This window comes from Coregonus lavaretus (genome assembly GCF_964263955.1).
Source record: "Coregonus lavaretus genome assembly, chromosome: 25".
NCBI classification, from domain to species: Eukaryota; Metazoa; Chordata; class Actinopteri; order Salmoniformes; family Salmonidae; genus Coregonus; species Coregonus lavaretus.
Window position 1 is genome coordinate 44,412,212 of NC_140012.1, and position 27,867 is coordinate 44,440,078.

Consider the following 27,867-nt stretch of genomic DNA (forward strand, 5'->3'; position numbering starts at 1 on the left):
AAAAAGCCTTGAGACAATTTCTGTCAATGAAAGACTGTTTGAATAAACATAGTTAATTCTGTGTGTGTGTGTCCCTTTGTGTTCTTGTGTGATGGAGGGCACCATGTTGACCCCTTTCTTAATACAGCCTAGTGGCTCTTTATATTCTGCAGATTCTGAACAGTCATGTAACAACTGGAAGGATTAGTTGCATTGTAGTTGCATTGTGGTTTTGTTGCCATGTAGGCCTAGTATTTAGCCTTGGTTGGGGTTAGCTATATGTAGGATGTATAACATGTATACATTCAGTATTTCTTTACATATAATTTACCAGGCATTTCGATGCGTTTTGAATACATTTCAAATCAATTTTTATCCGATGCCATCTGTACATTTTTACAATACTTGACATGAACAGTAGATGGCAGTCATCTCATGAGTGAGAGAGAAGTAGTAGGCTTCTGAAACTTGAGTCAAGAATTTTAATGCAACTTCTGGAGTTATAATGAAAGTATTTAATTGTATGGTGAGTCGACTGTTATTTTCTAGTATATTGTACAGGCTAAATGTGCTTGCCCCTCTCTGTGGTAATACTTTTGTAGCAGGCTACCACCTGGTTAATCAACCCTGCACCTTGGAGGCTGCTGCCCTATGTACATAGACATGGAACACTGGTCACTTTAATAATGTTTACATAATGTTTTACTAATTTCATATGTATATACTGTATTCTAGTCAAGTCCTATCCTATTCAACTATTGCTGTACAGTACCAGTCAAAGGTTTGGACACCTACTAATTCCTGGGTTTTTCTTTATTTTGACTATTTTCTACATTGTAGAATAATAGTGAAGACATCAAAACTATGAAATAACACATCTGGAATCATGTAGTAACCAAACAAGTGTTAAACAAATCAAAATATATTTTATATTTGAGATTCTTCAAATAGCCACCCTTTGCCTTGATGACAGCTTTGCAACCTCTTGGCATTCTCTCAACCAGCTTCATTAGTTAGTCACCAGGAATGCATTTCAATTAACAGGTGTGCCTTGTTAAAAGTTAATTTGTGGAATTTCTTTCCTTCTTAACAGTGGTGGGAAAAGTACCCAATTGTCATACTTGAGTAAAAGTATACATACCTTAATAGAAAGTTACTCAAGTAAATGTAAAAGTCACCCAGTAAAATACTACTTGAGTAAAAGTCTAAAAGTATTTGGTTTTAAATATACTTAAGTATCAAAAGTAAATCTAATTGCTAAGTATCTAAAGTAGAAGTAAAAGTATAAATCATTTCTAATTCCTTATGTTACGCAAAGCAGACGGCACCATTTTCTTGTTTTTTAAATTTACGCATAGCCAGGGACACACTCCAACACTCAGACATTATTTACAAAAGATGCATTTGTGTTTAATGAGTCCTCCAGATCAGAGGCAGTAGGGATGACCAGGGATGTTCTCTTGATAAGTGCGTGAATTTCACAATTTTCCTGTCCTGCTAACCATTCAAAATGTAATGAGTACTTTGGGTTGTCAGGGAAAATGTATGGAGTAAAAAGTACATTATTTTCATCAGGATAGTTGTGGAGTAAAAGTAAAAGTTGTCAAAAATATAAATAGTAAAGTAAAGTACAGATACCACAAAAAACTACTTAAGTAGTACTTTACACCACTGCTTCTTAATGTGTTTGAGCCAATCAGTTGTGTTGTGACAAGGTATGGGTGGTATACAGAAGATAGCCCTATTTGGTATAAGACCAGGTCCATATTATGGCAAGAACAGCTCAAATAAGCAAAGAGAAACGACATTTTTGACAAATGCGTTTTTCTGGATTTTGTTGTTGTTATTCTGTCTCTCACTGTTCAAATAAACCTACCATTAAAATTATAGACTGATCATTTCTTTGTCAGTGGGCAAAACGTACAAAATCAGCAGGGGATCAAATACATTTTTCCCTCACTGTATACATGCCCATCTGAAGTTTGCCAATGAACATCTGAATGATTCAGAGAAGAACTGGGTGAAAGTGTTGTGGTCAGATGAGACCAAAATGGAGCTCTTTGCCATCAACTCAACTCGCCGTGTTTGGAGGAGGAGGAATGCTGCCTATGACCCCAAGAATATCATCCCCACTGTCAAACATGGAGGTGGAAACATTATGCTTTGGAGGTGTTTTTCTGCTAAGGGGACAGGACAACTTCACTGCATCAAAGGGACGATGGACGGGGCCATGTACCGTCAAATCTTGGGTGGGAACCTCCTTCCCTCAGCCAGGGCATTGAAAATGGGTTGTGGATGGGTATTCCAGCATGACAATGACCCAAAACACACGGCGAAGGCAACAAAGGAGTGGCTCAAGAAGAAGCATATTAAGGTCCTGGAGTGGCCTAGCCAGTCTCCAGACCTTAATCCCATAGAAAATCTGTGGAGGGAGCTGAAGGTTCGAGTTGCCAAACGTCAGGGTCGAAACCTTAATGACTTGGAGAAGATCTGCAAAGAGGAGTGAGACAAAATCCCTCCTGAGATGTGTGCAAACCTGGTGGCCAACTACAAGAAACGTCTGACCTCTGTCATTGCCAACAAGGGTTTTGCCACCAAGTACTAAGCCATGTTTTGTAGAGGGGTCAAATACTTATTTCCCTCATTAAAATGCAAATCAATTTATAACATTTTTGACATGCGTTTTTCTGGATTTTTTTGTTGTTATTCTGTCTCTCACTGTTCAAATACACCTACCATTAAAATTATAGACTGATCATGTCTTTGTCAGTGGGCAAACGTACAAAATCAGCAGGGGATCAAATACTTTTTTCCCTCACTGTATATATATTTATACTCCAGACTCTGACATTGCTCGTCCTAATATTTATATATTTCTTAATTCCATTCTTTTAGATTTGTGTGTATTGTTGTGAATTGTTAGATACTACTGAACTGCTGGAGCTAGGAACACAAGCATTTCGCCACACCCGCAATAACATCTGCTAAATATGTGTATGAGACCAATAAAATTTGATTTTTATTTGATTTTGAGGTAGACCTATTAAGTCACTCATTGCAATTTGCCAAAGTTTATTCCAGTATATTCCAATGTCACACGTTTTTTTCTTCTAATTAGCAAAGTTCTAATTTACATGAACATTTTATACTGGGGATTTGATATAACACCTTTATTACACAGTCATGCGAATGGCTAACTTACTGTGCCACTCAAGAGACACACTTTGAACGATCATTTCGAGTGGTGTGTAAATATGAAATGCAAGATTAGGCTAACAGACCTACAACAAATTAATTGACTTACTTTTATTACTACTTCAGTACTAGTATTTTATTACTACTTCAGTACTAGTATTTTATTACTACTTCAGTACTAGTATTTTATTACTACTTCAGTACTAGTATTTTATTACTACTTCAGTACTAGTATTTTATTACTACTTCAGTACTAGTATTTTATTACTACTTCAGTACTAGTATTTTATTACTATTATTACTGCTGTTGGGATACTGTTCCTCGGCAATAGGCCGATGCCATTCATATCCTCCAAGCATCGGACCTCCTATATTCGTAATGACGCACTCCAATGACCGAGAGAAAATATGCAATGAGCTCATCCCTGCTGTGGCCTGCTGTGAATAGTACTGGAAGGGAGTCCACGAATGTTTTGACTGGCACACACTTTTCGCCCTGTCATGCCTTCACCACGGTTCTCCCGTGACCATAAACCAGGGATTGGAGTCCCATAGAGCTCTTTGAGGTGAACGCAAGGATTTACATTTTTTATCAGCTTGAAGAGGTCGAATGATTTAAAAAAAAACATATATATATTTAGGTGATTTGGTTGGGCTTCTGCAGAAATAACGGTGGAGCTTCAACTCAAGGACGCGCTGTGCGTTCCTTTTCCAAAGATCAACATGATGTCTGCCATAGACACGGGTACCGCTGTGTACCAACCAGCACAACTACTGAACTGGCTCTATACGTCCCTCAATGACACCCACCAGACCAATGCCTTCGATGCGTTCAGACCGGAATCCGAGAGTTCTCCACCCGACCTGAACAACTACAAACAGCCGTGCGCTGCTGCTGTCGACCTGAGCACTGCGCTCAACTCCAACCATCTCAACAACTTCTTGCAACTTCAGAGGAATGAGGTAAACATGTCTTTTTTTTTGTTGATGTATATAATTCCAGATATGTTATTTCCACAAACTGTATCTTGACATGCCAAACAACTTGTATTAAACTTAATCCAACATTGTATTGTTTAATACATGGAACAAACTTGAGACAAAAGCAGGTTTAATAATGTGAGTTACAATGACAATGTTTAATAATTAACATAAAAGCTGCGTATGCCTACCCATTCACTTGGAGCACAAATAGGTTCTTATATGATTTGGTTTGGATTATAATAAATTATTATACTCATCCCATAGGGCTCTAAATCTTTCCTTCCCATTTTCAGCAAGGGTACCAATACAATGTGCCACCACACTGTACAGTAAACCCCTAGCTCCACCACACTGTACAGTAAACCCCTAGCTCCACCCCTAGCTCCACCACACTGAACAGTAAACCCCTAGCTCCACCACACTGTACAGTAAACCCCTAGCTCCACCACACTGTACAGTAAACCCCTAGCTCCACCACACTGTACAGTAAACCCCTAGCTCCACCACACTGTACAGTAAACCCCTAGCTCCACCACACTGTACAGTAAACCCCTAGCTCCACCCCTAGCTCCACCACACTGAACAGTAAACCCCTAGCTCCACCACACTGTACAGTAAACCCCTAGCTCCACCCCTAGCTCCACCACACTGTACAGTAAACCCCTAGCTCCACCACACTGTACAGTAAACCCCTAGCTCCACCACACTGTACAGTAAACCCCTAGCTCCACCACACTGTACAGTAAACCCCTAGCTCCACCACACTGTACAGTAAACCCCTAGCTCCACCCCTAGCTCCACCACACTGTACAGTAAACCTCTAGCTCCACCACACTGTACAGTAAACCCCTAGCTCCACCACACTGTACAGTAAACCCCTAGCTCCACCACACTGTACAGTAAACCCCTAGCTCCACCACACTGTACAGTAAACCCCTAGCTCCACCACACTGTACAGTAAACCCCTAGCTCCACCACACTGTACAGTAAACCCCTAGCTCCACCACACTGTACAGTAAACCCTTAGCTCCACCACACTGTAAAGTAAACCCCTAGCTCCACCACACTGTACAGTAAACCCCTAGCTCCACCACACTGTACAGTAAACCTCTAGCTCCACCACACTGTACAGTAAACCCCTAGCTCCACCACTAGCTCCACCACACTGTACAGTAAACCCCTAGCTCCACCACACTGTACAGTAAACCCCTAGCTCCACCACTAGCTCCACCACACTGTACAGTGAACCCCTAGCTCCACCACACTGTACAGTAAACCCCTAGCTCCACCCCTAGCTCCACCACACTGTACAGTAAACCTCTAGCTCCACCACACTGTACAGTAAACCCCTAGCTCCACCACACTGTACAGTAAACCCCTAGCTCCACCTCACTGTGCAGTAAACCCCTAGCTCCACCACACTGTACAGTAAACCTCTAGCTCCACCACACTGTACAGTAAACCCCTAGCTCCACCACTAGCTCCACCACACTGTACAGTAAACCCCTAGCTCCACCACACTGTACAGTAAACCCCTAGCTCCACCACTAGCTCCACCACACTGTACAGTAAACCCCTAGCTCCACCACACTGTACAGTAAACCTCTAGCTCCACCACACTGTACAGTAAACCCCTAGCTCCACCACACTGTACAGTAAACCCCTAGCTCCACCACCCTGTACAGTAAACCCCTAGCTCCACCACACTGTACAGTAAACCTCTAGCTCCACCACCCTGTACAGTAAACCCCTAGCTCCACCACACTGAACAGTAAACCCCTAGCTCCACCACACTGTACAGTAAACCCCTAGCTCCACCACCCTGTACAGTAAACCTCTAGCTCCACCACACTGTACAGTAAACCCCTAGCTCCACCACACTGTACAGTAAACCCCTAGCTCCACCACACTGTACAGTAAACCCCTAGCTCCACCACACTGTACAGTAAACCCCTAGCTCCACCACACTGTACAGTAAACCTCTAGCTCCACCACACTGTACAGTAAACCCCTAGCTCCACCACACTGTACAGTAAACCCCTAGCTCCACCACACTGTACAGTAAACCCCTAGCTCCACCACACTGTACAGTAAACCCCTAGCTCCACCACCCTGTACAGTAAACCTCTAGCTCCACCACACTGTACAGTAAACCCCTAGCTCCACCACACTGTACAGTAAACCCCTAGCTCCACCACCCTGTACAGTAAACCCCTAGCTCCACCACACTGTACAGTAAACCCCTAGCTCCACCACACTGTACAGTAAACCCCTAGCTCCACCACACTGTACAGTAAACCCCTAGCTCCACCACACTGTACAGTAAACCCCTAGCTCCACCACACTGTACAGTAAACCCCTAGCTCCACCACCCTGTACAGTAAACCTCTAGCTCCACCACACTGTACAGTAAACCCCTAGCTCCACCACACTGTACAGTAAACCCCTAGCTCCACCACCCTGTACAGTAAACCCCTAGCTCCACCACACTGTACAGTAAACCCCTAGCTCCACCACACTGTACAGTAAACCCCTAGCTCCACCACACTGTACAGTAAACCCCTAGCTCCACCACACTGTACAGTAAACCCCTAGCTCCACCACACTGTACAGTAAACCCCTAGCTCCACCACACTGTCCAGTAAACCTCTAGCTCCACCACACTGTACAGTAAACCCCTAGCTCCACCACACTGTACAGTAAACCCCTAGCTCCACCTCTAGCTCCACCACACTGTACAGTAAACCCTTAGCTCCACCACACTGTACAGTAACCCCTAGCTCCACCACACTGTACAGTAAACCCCTAGCTCCTCCACACTGTACAGTAAACCCCTAGCTCCATCACACTACAGTAAACCCCTAGCTCCACCACACTGTACAGTAAACCCCTAGCTCCACCACACTGTACAGTAAACCCCTAGCTCCACCACACTGTACAGTAAACCCCTAGCTCCACCACTAGCTCCACCACACTGTACAGTAAACCCCTAGCTCCACCACACTGTACAGTAAACCCCTAGCTCCACCACCCTGTACAGTAAACCTCTAGCTCCACCACACTGTACAGTAAACCCCTAGCTCCACCACACTGTACAGTAAACCCCTAGCTCCACCACACTGTACAGTAAACCCTTAGCTCCACCACACTGTACAGTAAACCCCTAGCTCCACCACACTGTACAGTAAACCCCTAGCTCCACCACACTGTACAGTAAACCCCTAGCTCCACCACACTGTACAGTAAACCCTTAGCTCCACCACACTGTACAGTAAACCCCTAGCTCCACCACACTGTACAGTAAACCCCTAGCTCCTCCACACTGTATAGTAAACCCCTAGCTCCACCACACTACAGTAAACCCCTAGCTCCACCACACTGTACAGTAAACCCCTAGCTCCACCACACTGTACAGTAAACCCCTAGCTCCACCACATTGTACAGTAAACCCCTAGCTCCACCACTAGCTCCACCACACTGTACAGTAAACCCCTAGCTCCACCACACTGTACAGTAACCCCCTAGCTCCACCACCCTGTATAGTAAACCTCTAGCTCCACCACACTGTACAGTAAACCCCTAGCTCCACCACACTGTACAGTAAACCCCTAGCTCCACCACACTGTACAGTAAACCCCTAGCTCCACCACACTGTACAGTAAACCCCTAGCTCCACCACACTGTACAGTAAACTCCTAGCTCCACCCCTAGCTCCACCACACTGTACAGTAAACCCCTAGCTCCACCCCTAGCTCCACCACACTGTACAGTAAACCCCTAGCTCCACCACACTGTACAGTAAACCCCTAGCTCCACCCCTAGCTCCACCACACTGTACAGTAAACCCCTAGCTCCACCCCTAGCTCCACCACACTGTACAGTAAACCTCTAGCTCCACCCCTAGCTCCACCACACTGTACAGTAAACCCCTAGCTCCTCCACACTGTACAGTAAACCCCTAGCTCCACCACACTGTACAGTAAACCCCTAGCTCCACCACACTGTACAGTAAACCTCTAGCTCCACCACACTGTACAGTAAACCCCTAGCTCCACCACACTGTACAGTAAACCCCTAGCTCCACCACACTGTACAGTAAACCCCTAGCTCCACCACACTGTACAGTAAACCTCTAGCTCCACCACACTGTACAGTAAACCCCTAGCTCCACCACACTGTACAGTAAACCCCTAGCTCCACCACACTGTACAGTAAACCCCTAGCTCCACCACACTGTACAGTAAACCCCTAGCTCCACCACACTGTACAGTAAACCCCTAGCTCCACCACACTGTCCAGTAAACCTCTAGCTCCACCACACTGTACAGTAAACCCCTAGCTCCACCACACTGTACAGTAAACCCCTAGCTCCACCACACTGTACAGTAAACCCCTAGCTCCACCACACTGTACAGTAAACCCCTAGCTCCACCACACTGTACAGTAAACCCCTAGCTCCACCACCCTGTACAGTAAACCCCTAGCTCCACCACACTGTACAGTAAACCCCTAGCTCCACCACACTGTACAGTAAACTCCTAGCTCCACCACACTGTACAGTAAACCCCTAGCTCCACCACACTGTACAGTAAACCCCTAGCTCCACCACACTGTACAGTAAACCCCTAGCTCCACCACACTGTACAGTAAACCTCTAGCTCCACCACACTGTACAGTAAACCCCTAGCTCCACCTCACTGTGCAGTAAACCCCTAGCTCCACCCCTAGCTCCACCACACTGTCCAGTAAACCCCTAGCTCCACCCCTAGCTCCACCACACTGTCCAGTAAACCCCTAGCTCCACCACACTGTACAGTAAACCCCTAGCTCCACCACACTGTACAGTAAACCCCTAGCTCCACCCCACTGTACAGTAAACCCCTAGCTCCACCCCTAGCTCCACCACACTGTACAGTAAACCCCTAGCTCCACCACACTGTACAGTAAACCCCTAGCTCCACCCCTAGCTCCACCACACTGTACAGTAAACCTCTAGCTCCACCCCTAGCTCCACCACACTGTACAGTAAACCCCTAGCTCCACCACACTGTACAGTAAACCCCTAGCTCCACCACACTGTACAGTAAACCCCTAGCTCCACCCCTAGCTCCACCACACTGAACAGTAAACCTCTAGCTCCACCACACTGTACAGTAAACCCCTAGCTCCACCACCCTGTACAGTAAACCCCTAGCTCCACCACACTGTACAGTAAACCCCTAGCTCCACCACACTGTACAGTAAACCCCTAGCTCCACCACACTGTACAGTGAACCCCTAGCTCCACCACACTGTGCAGTAAACCCCTAGCTCCACCACACTGTCCAGTAAACCCCTAGCTCCACCACACTGTACAGTAAACCCCTAGCTCCACCACACTGTACAGTAAACCCCTAGCTCCACCACACTGTGCAGTAAACCCCTAGCTCCACCACACTGTACAGTAAACCCCTAGCTCCACCCCTAGCTCCACCACACTGTACAGTAAACCCCTAGCTCCACCCCACTGTACAGTAAACCCCTAGCTCCACCCCTAGCTCCACCACACTGAACAGTAAACCCCTAGCTCCACCACACTGTACAGTAAACCCCTAGCTCCACCACACTGATTGGTGACTGGTGATTAGCTGTATGTAGGCTATGCTACACACTAGGAAAAGAGGGTTCTATGTGGAGTCCTTCAATGGTTCTTTGCAGTTCACAAAATGGTTCGTTGCTCTTTTAGTGACAATTAAAATGCAGGGGCGGTGGCTAATTAGAATGTTGGGGCGTGGTTTGAGCACAGCTCTTTTTGTGCAACGGTGAATGTGAGTGTCATTCCAGTTGATCTAATCTGTTGTGTTATGTCATTACATGTTAAATATGACAATGGCCAGTGATAGTGTCTTGTGAAAGACTCACGTATGGCTTTGTGTCAATTGAGAACTGTTGACTAAATCAGTGGTTCTCAATTCTCTCCTCAGGGCCCCCAGCTATTCCTGAGCTACTACACCTGATTGACATGTTGAATCAACACAATTTTAACAATATATTATGGCTAGCCAGAATTTAAAAAACTCCCGGGATGTTTCTTTTAAAAAGGATCTACAAAGAGGCGTGGCTTATTAGAGGCATGGCTTCAGATAGCTCTTCTTTGCCACCGTGAGAGTAAATGTCATTCCTGTTCATCATGGTAAGTTAACATACTGCAAATATATATTTTGTGCATTTTACACTTCTGTAAGCCTCATTGAAGGTACAATAATGTAAATGTTTGACCTTAACATGTGAGAACTATACAACACAACAGATTAACAGGAATGACATTTACTCTCACGGGTGGCTAGAAATAACTATCTGAAAGCCACGACCCTACTAAACTATGCCTCCAGACTTCTGATCTAACCCACTGGGTCATATCTCAATAACCCAGCACCAATAACCCAACCTTGCTATTTTTTTTCAAGAAAACAACTCAACTAAGTGACCGAACACCTACAACCCAGCAGTTGGGTCAATCAAACAACCCAGCAGTTGGATCAACCAAACAACCCAGCAGTTGGATCAACCAAACAACCCAGCAGTTGGGTCAATCAAACAACCCAGCAGTTGGGTCAATCAAACAACCCAGCAGTTGGATCAACCAAACAACCCAGCAGTTGGATCAACCAAACAACCCAGCAGTTGGGTCAACCAAACAACCCAGCAGTTGGGTCAACCAAACAACCCAGCATTTGGATCAACCAAACAACCCAGCAGTTGGGTCAATCAAACAACCCAGCAGTTGTGTCAACCAAACAACCCAGCAGTTGGATCAACCAAACAACCCAGCATTTGGATCAACCAAACAACCCAGCAGTTGGATCAACCAAACAACCCAGCAGTTGGATCAACCAAACAACCCAGCAGTTGGATCAACCAAACAACCCAGCAGTTGGATCAACCAAACAACCCAGCATTTGGATCAACCAAACAACCCAGCAGTTGGGTCAACCAAACAACCCAGCAGTTGGGTCAACCAAACAACCCAGCAGTTGGGTCAACCAAACAACCCAGCAGTTGGGTCAACCAAACAACCCAGCAGTTGGGTCAACCAAACAACCCAGCAGTTGGATCAACCAAACAACCCAGCAGTTGGGTCAACCAAACAACCCAGCAGTTGGATCAACCAAACAACCCAGCAGTTGGGTCAACCAAACAACCCAGCAGTTGGGTCCAGTTGGGTCAACCAAACAACCCAGCAGTTGGGTCCAGTTGGATCAACCAAACAACCCAGCATTTTTTAGAGTGTAGGTCCGACACCGACTCCCCCCGGTCCGAAGAGTACAGTCTGTGTCTCAAATGGCCCCCTATTCCCTAAGTAGTGCACTACTTCTGACCAGGGACCATGTAACTCTAGTGAAAAGTAGTGCACTACATAGGGGACAGGGTGCCATTAAGGGACGTACTGCACGGGGCCTGGTGGTGGTGTTGCTAAACTCAGTTAACTTCTCTCCTCTCAGGAGAAGTCTGAAATATAGAATATAATTAGTCATTTTAGCAGACGCTCTTATCCAGAGCGACTTACAGGAGCAATTAGGGTTAAGTGCCTTGCTCAAGGGCACATCAACAGATTTGTCACCTAGTCGGCTCGGGGATTAGAACCAGCGACCTTTCGGTTACTGGCACAATGCTCTTAACCACTAAGCTACCTGCCGAATAGTGCAGCATGTCAAGGAGGATACCACATTCATCAGACCTGGTGACGAAGAAGCTAGGATTCATTTGGCCTGTGAGATTAGCTTGGCCTCCTGCACCATGGTAAGGTTATCCCCTATAGAAAGCTAGGCCTCCTGCGCCAGGGTAAGGTTATCCTCCTGCACCAGGGTAAGGTTATCCCCTATGGAAAGCTAGGCCTCCTGCACCAGGTTATCCCCTATGGAAAGCTAGGCCTCCTGCGCCAGGGTAAGGTTATCCCCTATAGAAAGCTAGGCCTCCTGCGCCAGGGTAAGGTTATCCTCCTGCACCAGGGTAAGGTTATCCCCTATGGAAAGCTAGGCCTCCTGCGCCAGGGTAAGGTTATCCCCTATGGAAAGCTAGGCCTCCTGCACCAGGGTAAGGTTATCCCCTATAGAAAGCTAGGCCTCCTGCACCAGGGTAAGGTTATCCCCTATAGAAAGCTAGGCCTCCTGCACCAGGGTAAGGTTATCCCCTATAGAAAGCTAGGCCTCCTGACCAGGGTAAGGTTATCCCCTATAGAAAGCTAGGCCTCCTGCGCCAGGGTAAGGTTATCCCCTATAGAAAGCTAGGCCTCCTGCGCCAGGGTAAGGTTATCCCCTATAGAAAGCTAGGCCTCCTGCACCAGGGTAAGGTTATCCCCTATAGAAAGCTAGGCCTCCTGCGCCAGGGTAAGGTTATCCCCTATAGAAAGCTAGGCCTCCTGCACCAGGGTAAGGTTATCCTCCTGCACCAGGGTAAGGTTATCCCCTATAGAAAGCTAGGCCTCCTGCACCAGGGTAAGGTTATCCCCTATAGAAAGCTAGGCCTCCTGCACCAGGGTAAGGTTATCCCCTATAGAAAGCTAGGCCTCCTGCACCAGGGTAAGGTTATCCCCTATGGAAAGCTAGGCCTCCTGCACCAGGGTAAGGTTATCCCCTATAGAAAGCTAGGCCTCCTGACCAGGGTAAGGTTATCCCCTATAGAAAGCTAGGCCTCCTGCGCCAGGGTAAGGTTATCCCCTATAGAAAGCTAGGCCTCCTGCGCCAGGGTAAGGTTATCCCCTATAGAAAGCTAGGCCTCCTGCGCCAGGGTAAGGTTATCCTCCTGCACCAGGGTAAGGTTATCCCCTATGGAAAGCTAGGCCTCCTGCACCAGGTTATCCCCTATGGAAAGCTAGGCCTCCTGCGCCAGGGTAAGGTTATCCCCTATAGAAAGCTAGGCCTCCTGCGCCAGGGTAAGGTTATCCTCCTGCACCAGGGTAAGGTTATCCCCTATGGAAAGCTAGGCCTCCTGCGCCAGGGTAAGGTTATCCCCTATGGAAAGCTAGGCCTCCTGCACCAGGGTAAGGTTATCCCCTATAGAAAGCTAGGCCTCCTGCACCAGGGTAAGGTTATCCCCTATAGAAAGCTAGGCCTCCTGCACCAGGGTAAGGTTATCCCCTATAGAAAGCTAGGCCTCCTGACCAGGGTAAGGTTATCCCCTATAGAAAGCTAGGCCTCCTGCGCCAGGGTAAGGTTATCCCCTATAGAAAGCTAGGCCTCCTGCGCCAGGGTAAGGTTATCCCCTATAGAAAGCTAGGCCTCCTGCACCAGGGTAAGGTTATCCCCTATAGAAAGCTAGGCCTCCTGCGCCAGGGTAAGGTTATCCCCTATAGAAAGCTAGGCCTCCTGCACCAGGGTAAGGTTATCCTCCTGCACCAGGGTAAGGTTATCCCCTATAGAAAGCTAGGCCTCCTGCACCAGGGTAAGGTTATCCCCTATAGAAAGCTAGGCCTCCTGCACCAGGGTAAGGTTATCCCCTATGGAAAGCTAGGCCTCCTGCACCAGGGTAAGGTTATCCCCTATGGAAAGCTAGGCCTCCTGACCAGGGTAAGGTTATCCCCTATAGAAAGCTAGGCCTCCTGCGCCAGGGTAAGGTTATCCCCTATAGTTTGAGTATATTTATTTGTCCATCCTTAAGTAGCAGTTATGACAGCCTTATGACATCAGCCAAAGTAGTGAAGATTAGATTGCCTTGCGTCCTGACATAGTTCCATTCCACAACACATGTTATGTGCAGCCTGTAACAATCTTCACACTGGGACCATAGTCAGTTCTCTTCCCTGGAGCTTAAGACACACTGGTACTGATTGTGTCAACCCAATAGAGGGAATTAGCAAAAGATCTTCAACAAAGGCATCCTGTTCCTCCACGGAAATGGAACTCTTTCTGCTCGTAGACTGAATGACAACGCATTAAAAGAAGGTCTGGTTCTGTTGTGCGGAGTGAGCAGACTAACAAACAGGAACATCTATCAAGTTGTGGTGTCTAATATCCCAGATTGTTCCTTTAACATGCTCTAAACCAAGTGTTATTCACTCTTAATGCAGCGTTAGAGACGGGCTCATCTGTAATTGACGTTTTCAGCCAGACTAGTTTCTTTCCCATTAGACTTTGTTATCAATTAAAATCCATGCCCATATTTTACTCAGAGCTCTATTCAATCTGTATCTCAGAAGTATCGCTGAAGATCCGTGTAAAAATGTAAAGGTAATTTTAGATTGAGCGGACATATGCAGCGTTTACCGTGAATGCAGTCTCCTCAACCACATTGCCTTTTGCCAATCACGCTATGAAGCGGATGTTCAGCGCTACGGATTGACTAGAGCTCTCACTGTTTTCTATCCGCAGGCCTTAAACAACAACTTGTATAAAATCTCCACTCCCTACGGCTCGCTCAACAACATCATAGACGGCCTGAGTTCTCCGACAGACCCCTTCTCTGACCTCCCCCTCTCCTCTGAGCCACGCAAACCCAGCAAGCGACCGCCGCCCAACTACCTGTGCCATCTCTGCTTCAACAAAGGACACTACATCAAAGACTGCCCACAGGTGAGCTGGGCACAGCCCCTCCACACACATGAACACGCGCACGTACGCATACACCATCAAGGACTAGCCTCAGGTGAGCCGGGCGTGGCCTAGCCTCAGGTGAGCCGGGCGTGGCCTAGCCTCAGGTGAGCCGGGCGTGGCCTAGCCTCAGGTGAGCCGGGCGTGGCCTAGCCTCAGGTGAGCCGGGCGTGGCCCCCCCACTGAAGCGAAGCAGCTTCCCCTCTCCTTCTGGCAATGCTACAGTCCTATGTAAAACATTACCACTATGTACACTAGTCTGGTCTGATTGAATAGGAAGGGCTAACATGATTAATCCGTATGCTGTTGAAGGATAAAACATCACCACTCCTTTTTACGCTAGTCAGCTATTGGTCGTAGACTCAAAATGCTTGAGTGGCGACCAACAAATGTAGCTGTGGATGAGACTAATAGTCATCTTCAAAATAACTGGAATAAGGCATCAGATTGACATTTTTTTTAATTTTTAAATTTTAGTCATTTTAGCAGACGCTCTTATCCAGAGCGACTTACAATTAGTGAGTGCATACATTTTTCATACTGGCCCCCGTTAACCCGCGTGGTGTTTTGACAGTGTAACCGTCTTAGAGCTGTCAAAACCGTGAGCGGCTGCTCCCGTGGTCATTGTCACGAAGCCACACCCGTCCCGCCCTCGTCAGAAGTTCAGAAAATGTTGAGGTGTAGATTACATCACATGCCAGTGTTGGAACTTGTAAACACGGCTGCATGGGGTTTCTACTAATGCGACTCGGTGCATCCAATGGAGCCGCTGACACTGTCAAAACAACCCCAGACAGCATGTTTCGGCCAGAGCGAATACGATTGAATCTAGGCCTAGGTCTGATTTGATGGGAAGCGATACAATGATTTATCGATAGGAGGATATATTCATAAGTGTCATGCAGCGTTAGATAAACTAGACATTTAACCTCAAGTTTCAAGTCCTCCGTTAAAGTTAAAGCATAGATGTTTAATGTGAAATGCCATAGTAACATTCTGAATAGCTGCAATCAAACAAAATTAGGCAATAGAGTGTTACAGGAATGGTTTCCTGTTGTTGGGGAAACACTAAACAGATCAGTTGACTTTGGTCCCTATTCAATCAGATCCGCTTTAGCCGAAATCCACATAGCTGATGTTTTGACGTGTCGGAGGGGGAACTGTGTAAGAGCTGTCAAATCCACAAAGGCTCCCGGATTTATACCTAAAGCAGACATTGCCATTGGCTACATGCAGTCACATTGAGAGAAATGTTTACAAGTCCCAACACTGGAATGTGAGATGTGATCTACGCCTCCTCTTTATTTAGTTGAATGATTTATCAATCTGAGAGTCATTATTTCTATATAGCCGTCCCCTTCTTGTTCTGAACTTCTAACAATAGATTTGAGGCTCCAATGCAGTTCCTCCTCCGACAACACCAAAACATCCGCTCTACAGGTGTCGGCTATCGCCAGCTAATGCTGGATCTGATTGAATAATAATAATAATAATAATAATAATAATAATAATAATAATATGCCATTTAGCAGACGCTTCTATCCAAAGAGACTTACAGTCATGCATACAACCTTATTACCAATCTGTTGTTACAACTACCAATAACAGTTACGTAGGTCATTTATGATAGCTGTTCTGTTGTAAGTGCTCACTTATTTTAGCCTAGTTTATACTTGCCACTAACATGCGTCTTTTGTCCTGATCTTGTCCGCATTCCTTTTGTGCCCACATTATCTAAAATATGTTTACACATGGTATTAAAATGTGTCTCATATCCGTCCACCGTGTCCACATTGTGAACAGATTTCTTGATCCCTCCCTGTATGCAAATTAATGGACCGCCATTCTTTCAACAATAGTACTTGTTTATTTTAAGAAAAATTGATACCATAAGTCAATGGTGCCACCTGGCAATGATTTTAGAAGATTGGATACTGATGATTTAAATGGTTTCACGATCCAAATCAGTCTACATTTGTAAACTATCCAGACACAATGCGTGACTGACTACCTCCGGAGGTGGTCAGGATGATCTGATCACAATGAGTCTTTTAATCGTCTACACCTGTCGGAAAATGTGGGCACAATCAGAATGTGGACAAGATTAGAACATGGGCGCTAGAGGCAGGGGGGCGTAAGGCAGGGGGGCGTAAGGTAGGGGGGCGTAAGGCAGGGGGGCGTAAGGTAGGGGGGCGTAAGGCAGGGGGGCGTAAGGCAGGGGGGCGTAAGGTAGGGGGGCGTAAGGCAGGGGGGCGTAAGGCAGGGGGGCGTAAGGCAGGGGGGAGTAAGGTAGGGGGGCGTAAGGCAGGGGGGCGTAAGGCAGGGGGGAGTAAGGCAGGGGGGAGTAAGGTAGGGGGGCGTAAGGCAGGGGGGCGTAAGGCAGGGGGGCGTAAGGCAGGGGGGCTTAAGGCAGGGGGGCGTAAGGTAGGGGGGCGTAAGGCAGGGGGGCGTAAGGCAGGGGGGCGTAAGGCAGGGGGGCGTAAGGCAGGGGGGAGTAAGGTAGGGGAGCGTAAGGCAGGGGGGCGTAAGGCAGGGGGGCGTAAGGCAGGGGGGCGTAAGGCAGGGGGGCGTAAGGTATGGGGGAGTAAGGCAGGGGGGCGTAAGGCAGGGGGGCGTAAGGCAGGGGGGCGTAAGGTAGGGGGGCGTAAGCCAGGGGGGCGTGAGGCAGGGGGGCGTAAGGCAGGGGGGCGTAAGGCAGGGGGGCGTAAGGTAGGGGGGCGTAAGGCAGGGGGGCGTAAGGTAGGGGGGCGTAAGGCAGGGGGGCGTAAGGCAGGGGGGAGTAAGGCAGGGGGGCGTAAGGCAGGGGGGCGTAAGGCAGGGGGGCGTAAGGCAGGGGGGCGTAAGGCAGGGGGGCGTAAGGTAGGGGGGCGTAAGGCAGGGGGGCGTAAGGCAGGGGGGCGTAAGGCAGGGGGGAGTAAGGTAGGGGGGCGTAAAGCAGGGGGGCGTAAGGCAGGGGGGCGTAAGGCAGGGGGGCGTAAGGCAGGGGGGCGTAAGGTAGGGGGGCGTAAGGCAGGGGGGCGTAAGGCAGGGGGGCGTAAGGCAGGGGGGAGTAAGGTAGGGGGGCGTAAGGCAGGGGGGCGTAAGGTAAGGGGGCGTAAGGCAGGGGGGCGTAAGGCAGGGGGGAGTAAGGTAGGGGGGCGTAAGGCAGGGGGGCGTAAGGCAGGGGGGCGTAAGGCAGGGGGGCGTAAGGCAGGGGGGCGTAAGGTATGGGGGCGTAAGGCAGGGGGGCGTAAGGTATGGGGGCGTAAGGCAGGGGGGAGTAAGGTAGGGGGGCGTAAGCCAGGGGGGAGTAAGGTAGGGGGGCGTAAGCCAGGGGGGCGTAAGGCAGGGGGGCGTAAGGTAGGGGGGCGTAAGGCAGGGGGGCGTAAGGTAGGGGGGAGTAAGGCAGGGGGGCGTAAGGCAGGGGGGCGTAAGGCAGGGGGGCGTAAGGCAGGGGGGCGTAAGGCAGGGGGGCGTAAGGCAGGGGGGCGTAAGGCAGGGGGGCGTAAGGTAGGGGGGCGTAAGGTAGGGGGGCGTAAGGCAGGGGGGCGTAAGGCAGGGGGGCGTAAGGCAGGGGGGAGTAAGGCAGGGGGGCGTAAGGTAGGGGGGCGTAAGGCAGGGGGGCGTAAGGCAGGGGGGCGTAAGGCAGGGGGGAGTAAGGTAGGGGGGCGTAAGGCAGGGGGGCGTAAGGCAGGGGGGCGTAACGCAGGGGGGCGTAAGGCAGGGGGTTTGTAAGGTAGGGGGGCGTAAGGCAGGGGGGCGTAAGGCAGGGGGGCGTAAGGCAGGGGGGAGTAAGGTAGGGGGGCGTAAGGCAGGGGGGCGTAAGGCAGGGGGGCGTAAGGTAGTGGGGCGTAAGGCAGGGGGGCGTAAGGCAGGGGGGCGTAAGGCAGGGGGGCGTAAGGTAGGGGGGCGTAAGGCAGGGGGCGTAAGGCAGGGGGGCGTAAGGCAGGGGGAAGTAAGGCAGGGGGGCGTAAGGTAGGGGGGCGTAAGGCAGGGGGGCGTAAGGCAGGGGGGAGTAAGGTAGGGGGGCGTAAGGCAGGGGGGCGTAAGGCAGGGGGGCGTAAGGCAGGGGGGCGTAAGGCAGGGGGGCGTAAGGTAGGGGGGCGTAAGGCAGGGGGGCGTAAGGCAGGGGGGCGTAAGGCAGGGGGGAGTAAGGAAGGGGGGCGTAAGGCAGGGGGGCGTAAGGCAGGGGGGCGTAAGGTAGGGGGGCGTAAGGCAGAGGGGCGTAAGGCAGGGGGGCGTAAGGCAGGGGGGCGTAAGGTAGGGGGGCGTAAGGCAGGGGGGCGTAAGGCAGGGGGGCGTAAGGCAGGGGGGAGTAAGGAAGGGGGGCGTAAGGCAGGGGGGCGTAAGGCAGGGGGGCGTAAGGTAGGGGGGCGTAAGGCAGAGGGGCGTAAGGCAGGGGGGCGTAAGGCAGTGGGGCGTAAGGCAGGGGGGCGTAAGGCAGGGGGGCTTAAGGCAGGGGGGCGTAAGGCAGGGGGGCGTAAGGTAGGGTGGCGTAAGGCAGGGGGGCGTAAGGCAGGGGGGCGTAAGGCAGGGGGGCTTAAGGCAGGGGGGCGTAAGGTAGGGGAGGCGTAAGGCAGGGGGGCGTAAGGCAGGGGGGCGTAAGGCAGGGGGGCGTAAGGTAGGGGGGCGTAAGGCAGGGGGCGTAAGGCAGGGGGGCGTAAGGCAGGGGGAAGTAAGGCAGGGGGGCGTAAGGTAGGGGGGCGTAAGGCAGGGGGGCGTAAGGCAGGGGGGAGTAAGGTAGGGGGGCGTAAGGCAGGGGGGCGTAAGGCAGGGGGGCGTAAGGCAGGGGGGCGTAAGGCAGGGGGGCGTAAGGTAGGGGGGCGTAAGGCAGGGGGGCGTAAGGCAGGGGGGCGTAAGGCAGGGGGGAGTAAGGAAGGGGGGCGTAAGGCAGGGGGGCGTAAGGCAGGGGGGCGTAAGGTAGGGGGGCGTAAGGCAGAGGGGCGTAAGGCAGGGGGGCGTAAGGCAGTGGGGCGTAAGGCAGGGGGGCGTAAGGCAGGGGGGCTTAAGGCAGGGGGGCGTAAGGCAGGGGGGCGTAAGGTAGGGGGGCGTAAGGCAGGGGGGCGTAAGGCAGGGGGGCGTAAGGCAGGGGGGCTTAAGGCAGGGGGGCGTAAGGTAGGGGGGCGTAAGGCAGGGGGGCGTAAGGCAGGGGGGCGTAAGGCAGGGGGGCTTAAGGCAGGGGGGCGTAAGGTAGGGGGGCGTAAGGCAGGGGGGCGTAAGGCAGGGGGGCGTAAGGTAGGGGGGCGTAAGGCAGGGGGGCGTAAGGCAGGGGGGCGTAAGGCAGGGGGGCGTAAGGTAGGGGGGCGTAAGGTAGGGTGGCGTAAGGCAGGGGGGCGTAAGGCAGGGGGGCGTAAGGCAGGGGGGCGTAAGGTAGGGGGGCGTAAGGTAGGGGGGCGTAAGGTAGGGGGGCGTAAGGCATGGGGGCGTAAGGTAGGGGGGCGTAAGGTAGGGGGGCGTAAGGCAGGGGGGCGTAAGGCAGGGGGGCGTAAGGTAGGGGGGCGTAAGGCAGGGGGGAGTAAGGTAGGGGGGCGTAAGGCAGGGGGGCGTAAGGCAGGGGGGCGTAAGGTAGGGGGGCGTAAGGCAGGGGGGCGTAAGGCAGGGGGTTTGTAAGGTAGGGGGGCGTAAGGCAGGGGGGCGTAAGGTATGGGGGCGTAAGGCAGGGGGGCGTAAGGCAGGGGGGCGTAAGGCAGGGGGGAGTAAGGTAGGGGGGCGTAAGGCAGGGGGGCGTAAGGCAGGGGGGCGTAAGGCAGGGGGGCGTAAGGTAGGGGGGCGTAAGGCAGGGGGGCGTAAGGCAGGGGGGCGTAAGGCAGGGGGGCTTAAGGCAGGGGGGCGTAAGGTAGGGGGGCGTAAGGCAGGGGGGCGTAAGGCAGGGGGGCGTAAGGCAGGGGGGCGTAAGGCAGGGGGGCGTAAGGCAGGGGGGCGTAAGGCAGGGGGGCGTAAGGCAGGGGGGCGTAAGGCAGGGGGGAGTAAGGTAGGGGGGCGTAAGGCAGGGGGGCGTAAGGCAGGGGGGCGTAAGGCAGGGGGTTTGTAAGGTAGGGGGGCGTAAGGCAGGGGGGCGTAAGGTAGGGGGGCGTAAGGTAGGGGGGCGTAAGGTAGGGGGGCGTAAGGCAGGGGGGCGTAAGGTAGGGGGGCGTAAGGCAGGGGGGCGTAAGGCAGGGGGGAGTAAGGTAGGGGGGCGTAAGGCAGGGGGGCGTAAGGCAGGGGGGCGTAAGGTAGGGGGTCGTAAGGCAGGGGGGCTTAAGGCAGGGGGGCGTAAGGCAGGGGGGCGTAAGGTAGGGGGGCGTAAGGTAGGGGGGCGTAAGGCAGGGGGGCGTAAGGTAGGACAACTTTTGGATTTTTGCACAGGGTTGAAGGTACAATATATATTAAGAAAGACAGCTGGTTGATGAGGGAGCGGAAGCTGTCTCTCACTACTTACCATAGAAATGGGGTTGCATTTCAGCTCTATCTTAGGAAAATAATCAGCAGTTTTCACCATTGTTAGGGTGGGGAGAGAAAGGGGGTTTGGTTTGTTGAACTCCAGAGGGTGTTTGTCTGATTCCTGGAATGGCTGCTGATCCTGGTCCTGGCTTCCATAGTTGACTGGGTTGGATTGGACCAGAGGTGGAAAGGAATCAAAGAACGCTCAGTAAAACCAAAGGAGAAGCACAGAGGAAGTATGTGTGTCCTAAATGACACCCTATTCTCTATTTAGTGCACTACTTTAGACCAGGGCCCTATGGGTAACGTAGTGCACTACTTTTGACCAGGGCCCCCTGGTGGTAACGTAGTGCACTACTTTTGACCAGGGCCCCCTGGTGGTAACGTAGTGCACTACTTTTGACCAGGGCCCCCTGGTAGTAACGTAGTGCACTACTTTTGACCAGGGCCCCCTGGTGGTAACGTAGTGCACTACTTTTGACCATAGCCCTATGGGTAACGTAGTCCACTACTTTTGACCAGAGCCCTATGGGTAACGTAGTCCACTACTTTTGACCAGAGCCCTATGGGTAACGTAGTCCAATACTTTTGACCAGAGCCCTATGGGTAACGTAGTCCACTACTTTTGACCAGAGCCTTATGGGTAACGTAGTGCACTACTTTTGACCAGAGCCCATAGGGTGTAATTTGGGACGAAGTCAAGGTCTGCTCCCCTGCTTCTACAGCCTTTCAGTGAGAGAGGTGTACTTTAGTGGAAAGAGAGAGAGGGGGGCTGGTCGGGCCAAACCCCGACAGTTAGCTTTGATGTACTGTATTTTGAACATTACCATAAAAAATATTGCACAATCCCGGTGTGGAAAGCTCTTAGAGACTTACCCAGGAAGACTCACATCTGTAATCGTTGCCAAAGTTGATTTGTAACATGTATTGACTCAAGGGGTTGAATACTTATGTAATCAAGATATATTAGCGTTTAAAAAAATAAATAAAAATCTTCCACTTTGACATTACAGTATTTTGTGTAGATCATTGACAAAAAAAAAGACAATTAAATCCATTTTAATCGCACTCTAAAACAACAAACATTTTAGAAAAAAATCAAGGGGTGTGAAAACTTTCTAAAGGCGCTGCATGTGTCCAAAAAAGCTGGAAGGAAAGACACTTCAAAACCTTCTGATTTATTTTTGGACTGTCCGTTTTGCCATTTATGAATGTTATTCAATGCCTTTCTGTGGGCTACAGTAGTAAAGGCAAAATTCAATGATTTATCAAATAATTAAAATATGTAGATGTAGCCTAACTACCCCGGCCTGACGATGATGTCACATTTACTGGTTGATTTTTTAAATGGAGGCATTAACGCATTCATGGCTGTCTCTGGGAAATTATCATACGCTTTTTCAAATGTAATGATATTGAATATCGGCCTATCGTCCGTCTTTCTCTAGACTGGCGTGTTTCTGCCAAACTGATCGGTTTCCTGTGTTTGATGGTGAAGTTATCTTTGTAGAGGATGGTGATGTCTGACATGCTGAGAGGATAAGGGATGTGGGTACAGTGGCTTGCGAAAGTATTCACCCCCCTTGGCATTTTTCCTATTTTGTTGCCTTACAACCTGGAATTAAAATGGATTTTGGGGGGGTTTGTATCATTTGATTTACACAACATGCCTTCCACTTTGAAGATGCAAAAAATGTTTTATTGTGAAACAAGCAAGAAATATGACAAAAAAAATGAAAACTTGAGCGTGCATAACTATTCACCCCCCAAAGTCAATACTTTGTAGAGACACCTTTTGCAGCAATTACAACTGCGAGTCTCTTGGGGTATGTCGCTATAAGCTTGGCACATCTAGCCACTGGGATTTTTGCCCATTCTTCAAGGCAAAACTGCTCCAGCTCCTTCAAGTTGGATGGGTTCCGCTGGTGTACAGCAATCTTTAAGTCATTCCACAGATTCTCAATTGGATTGAGGTCTGGGCTTTGACTAGGCCATTCCAAGACATTTAAATGTTTCCCCTTTAACCACTCGAGTGTTGCTTTAGCAGTATGCTTAGGGTCATTGTCCTGCTGGAAGGTGAACCTCCGTCCCAGTCTCAAATCTCTGGAAGACTGAAACAGGTTTCCCTCAAGAATTTCCCTGTATTTAGCGCCATCCATCATTCCTTCAATTCTGACCAGTTTCCCAGTCCCTGCCGATGAAAAACATCCCCACAGCATGATGCTGCCACCACCATGCTTCACTGTGGGGATGGTGTTCTCGGGGTGATGAGAGGTGTTGGGTTTGCGCCAGATAGCGTTTTCCTTGATGGCCAAAAAGCTCAATTTTAGTCTCATCTGACCAGAGTACCTTCTTCCATATGTTTGGGGGGTCTCCCACATGCCTTTTGGCGAACACCAATTTGCTTATTTTTTTCTTTAAGCAATGGCTTTTTTCTGGCCACTCTTCTGTAAAGCCCAGCTCTGTGGAGTGTATGGCTTAAAATGGTCCTATTGACAGATACTCCAATCTCTCTGCTGTGGAGCTTTGCAGCTCCTTCAGGATTATCTTTGCCTCTCGGATTAATGCCCTCCTTGCCTGGTCCGTGAGTTTTGTTGGGTGGCCCTCTCTTGGCAGGTTTGTTGTGGTGCCATATTCTTTCCATTTTTTAATAATGGATTTAATAGTGCTCCGTGGGATGTTCAAAGTTTCTGATATTTTTTTATAACCCAATCCTGATCTGTACTTCTCCACAACTTATCCCTGACCTGTTTGGCGAGCTCCTTGGTCTTCATGGTGTCGCTTACTTGGTGGTGCCCCTTGCTCAGCTGTGAGGAACAGGGACCGAGCCACAGCTGTGAGGAACAAGGGCCGAGCCACAGCTGTGAGGAACAGGGACCGAGCCACAGCTGTGAGGAACAGGGACCGAGCCACAGCTGTGAGGAACAGGGGCCGAGCCACAGCTGTGAGGAACAGGGACCGAGCCACAGCTGTGAGGAACAAGGGCCGAGCCACAGCTGTGAGGAACAGGGACCGAGCCACAGCTGTGAGGAACAGGGGCCGAGCCACAGCTGTGAGGAACAGGGACCGAGCCACAGCTGTGAGGAACAGGGACCGAGCCACAGCTGTGAGGAACAGGGACCGAGCCACAGTTGTGAGGAACAGGAGCATATAGCTGGCTGAGCCGGCTGAGCGGTCGTCGCTGGCAGAGAAAAAGGTGAGGCACCGCAGAGGTGGCGGTCACCGGACCAGTGGGACCAGTGGGACCAGAGGCGAAGATGGAGGTCGTCACCGGTGAAGAGGGAGGGTGTGTCACCAAGGGAGCAGCGGTCATGAGCCGGCGGGGTCTGAGGCGGGGAGAGATGACGTCACTGGGAGACGCTGCTGTAGCAGTGGACATGGGGCCAGCGGGACCTGAGAGGGGGAGAGCTGCTAGAGGCTGTGGAGATAGAGCAGGTTGGGTAGCAGAACAGGACAACCAGTATTGGGGGGGGGGGGTAAGCTCCGGAGAGTACGCTGGAAATGGGCTGCGGAGCTGGCCGGCTTTGCAGAGAGGAAATGTTGTGAAAGCCAGTAAATTGCTGGTCCGCAGCCCATTCCCAGCGATATGATATGAGGGGAACGATGGATGTAAAGATATAAAGAGCCATTGAAAACTAAATAAAAAAACACTAAAGCATGAAGCGCCAACTGATTTCAACAGCGAGGTTGAGAGACGAACAGCGTAGAGGTTAGTGAACGAGACCTGACGGGAGCAGAAGCAACAACAAAAAAATACAAAAAAACCTGATAATGCTAAGTAAATCAAATCAAATCAAATCAAATGTTATTGGCCACATGCGCCGAATACAACAGGTGCAGACATTACAGTGAAATGCTTACTGACAAGCCCTTAACCAACAATGCAATTTATTTTTAACAAAAAAGTAAAAATAAAACAACAACAAAAAAAGTGTTGAGAAAAGAAAAGAGCAAAAGTAAAATAAAATAACAGTAGGGAGGCTATATATACAGGGGGGTACCAGTGCAGAGTCAATGTGAAATAACAGTAGGGAGGCTATATATACAGGGGGGTACCGGTGCAGAGTCAATGTGAAATAACAGTAGGGAGGCTATATATACAGGGGGGTACCGGTGCAGAGTCGAGGTGAAATAACAGTAGGGAGGCTATATATACAGGGGGGTACCAGTGCAGAGTCAATGTGAAATAACAGTAGGGAGGCTATATATACAGGGGGGGTACCGGTGCAGAGTCAATGGGAAATAACAGTAGGGAGGCTATATATACAGGGGGGTACCGGTGCAGAGTCAATGTGAAATAACAATAGGGAGGCTATATATACAGGGGGGGTACCGGTGCAGAGTCAATGGGAAATAACAGTAGGGAGGCTATATATACAGGGGGGTACCGTTGCAGAGTCAATGTGAAATAACAGTAGGGAGGCTATATATACAGGGGGGTACCGGTGCAGAGTCAATGGGAAATAACAGTAGGGAGGCTATATATACAGGGGGGTACCGGTACAGAGTCAATGGGAAATAACAGTAGGGAGGCTATATATACAGGGGGGTACCGTTACAGAGTCAATGTGAAATAACAGTAGGGAGGCTATATATACAGGGGGGTACCGGTGCAGAGTCAATGTGAAATAACAGTAGGGAGGCTATATATACAGGGGGGTACCGTTGCAGAGTCAATGTGAAATAACAGTAGGGAGGCTATATATACAGGGGGGTACCGGTGCAGAGTCAATGGGAAATAACAGTAGGGAGGCTATATATACAGGGGGGTACCGGTGCAGAGTCAATGTGTAATAACAGTAGGGAGGCTATATACAGGGGGGTACCGGTGCAGAGTCAATGTGAAATAACAGTATGGAGGCTATATATACAGGGGGGTACCGGTGCAGAGTCAATGAGAAATAACAGTAGGGAGGCTATATACAAGGGGGGTACCGGTACAGAGTCAATGTGAAATAACAGTAGGGAGGCTATATATACAGGGGGTACCGGTACAGAGTCAATGGGAAATAACAGTAGGGAGGCTATATACAGGGGGTACCGGTACAGAGTCAATGTGTAATAACAGTAGGGAGGCTATATACAGGGGGTACCGGTACAGAGTCAATGTGTAATAACAGTAGGGAGGCTATATATACAGGGGGGTACCGGTGCAGAGTCAATGGGAAATAACAGTAGGGAGGCTATATACAGGGGGGTACCGTTGCAGAGTCAATGGGAAATAACAGTAGGGAGGCTATATATACAGGGGGGTACCGGTGCAGAGTCAATGTGAAATAACAGTAGGGAGGCTATATATACAGGGGGGTACCGGTGCAGAGTCAATGTGAAATAACAGTAGGGAGGCTATATATACAGGGGGGTACCGGTGCAGAGTCAATGGGAAATAACAGTAGGGAGGCTATATACAGGGGGTACCGGTACAGAGTCAATGTGAAATAACAGTAGGGAGGCTATATACAGGGGGGTACCGGTACAGAGTCAATGTGAAATAACAGTAGGGAGGCTATATCCAGGGGGTACCGGTACAGAGTCAATGGGAAATAACAGTAGGGAGGCTATATACAGGGGGTACCGGTGCAGAGTCAATGGGAAATAACAGTAGGGAGGCTATATATACAGGGGGGTACCGGTACAGAGTCAATGGGAAATAACAGTAGGGAGGCTATATATACAGGGGGGTACCGGTACAGAGTCAATGGGAAATAACAGTAGGGAGGCTATATATACAGGGGGGTACCGGTACAGAGTCAACGGGAAATAACAGTAGGGAGGCTATATATACAGGGGGTACCGGTACAGAGTCAATGTGAAATAACAGTAGGGAGGCTATATATACAGGGGGTACCGGTACAGAGTCAATGGGAAATAACAGTAGGGAGGCTATATACAGGGGGTACCGGTACAGAGTCAATGTGTAATAACAGTAGGGAGGCTAAATACAGGGGGTACCGGTACAGAGTCAATGTGTAATAACAGTAGGGAGGCTATATATACAGGGGGGTACTGGTGCAGAGTCAATGGGAAATAACAGTAGGGAGCCTATATACAGGGGGGTACCGTTGCAGAGTCAATGGGAAATAACAGTAGGGAGGCTATATATAAAGGGGGGTACCGGTGCAGAGTCAATGTGAAATAACAGTAGGGAGGCTATATATACAGGGGGGTACCGGTGCAGAGTCAATGTGAAATAACAGTAGGGAGGCTATATATACAGGGGGGTACCGGTGCAGAGTCAATGGGAAATAACAGTAGGGAGGCTATATACAGGGGGTACCGGTACAGAGTCAATGTGAAATAACAGTAGGGAGGCTATATACAGGGGGGTACCGGTACAGAGTCAATGTGAAATAACAGTAGGGAGGCTATATCCAGGGGGTACCGGTACAGAGTCAATGGGAAATAACAGTAGGGAGGCTATATATACAGGGGGTACCGGTACAGAGTCAATGTGAAATAACAGTAGGGAGGCTATATATACAGGGGGTACCGGCACAGAGTCAATGGGAAATAACAGTAGGGAGGCTATATATACAGGGGGGTACCGGTGCAGAGTCAATGTGTAATAACAGTAGGGAGGCTATATATACAGGGGGGTACCGGGACAGAGTCAATGTGTAATAACAGTAGGGAGGCTATATATACAGGGGGTACCGGGACAGAGTCAATGGGAAATAACAGTAGGGAGGCTATATATACAGGGGGGTACCGGTGCAGAGTCAATGGGAAATAACAGTAGGGAGGC

General features: G+C 49.8%; 1 protein-coding gene across 1 annotated transcript in view; it reads left to right on the forward strand.

Moving 5' to 3' along the window:
• Positions 1 to 3,897: 3,897 nt before the first annotated feature.
• The window catches only part of LOC311101084 (zinc finger CCHC domain-containing protein 24-like), a gene marked incomplete at both ends in the record, with an annotated part of 63,361 nt that continues 39,391 nt past the window's right edge, over positions 3,898 to 27,867 (forward strand). Inside the window, 2 exons of the mRNA XM_084142138.1 lie at positions 3,898 to 4,137; positions 14,505 to 14,705. Of these exons, the coding sequence (XP_083998264.1) occupies positions 3,898 to 4,137; positions 14,505 to 14,705 (441 nt within the window). The remainder of the gene's footprint in view (positions 4,138 to 14,504; positions 14,706 to 27,867) is intronic.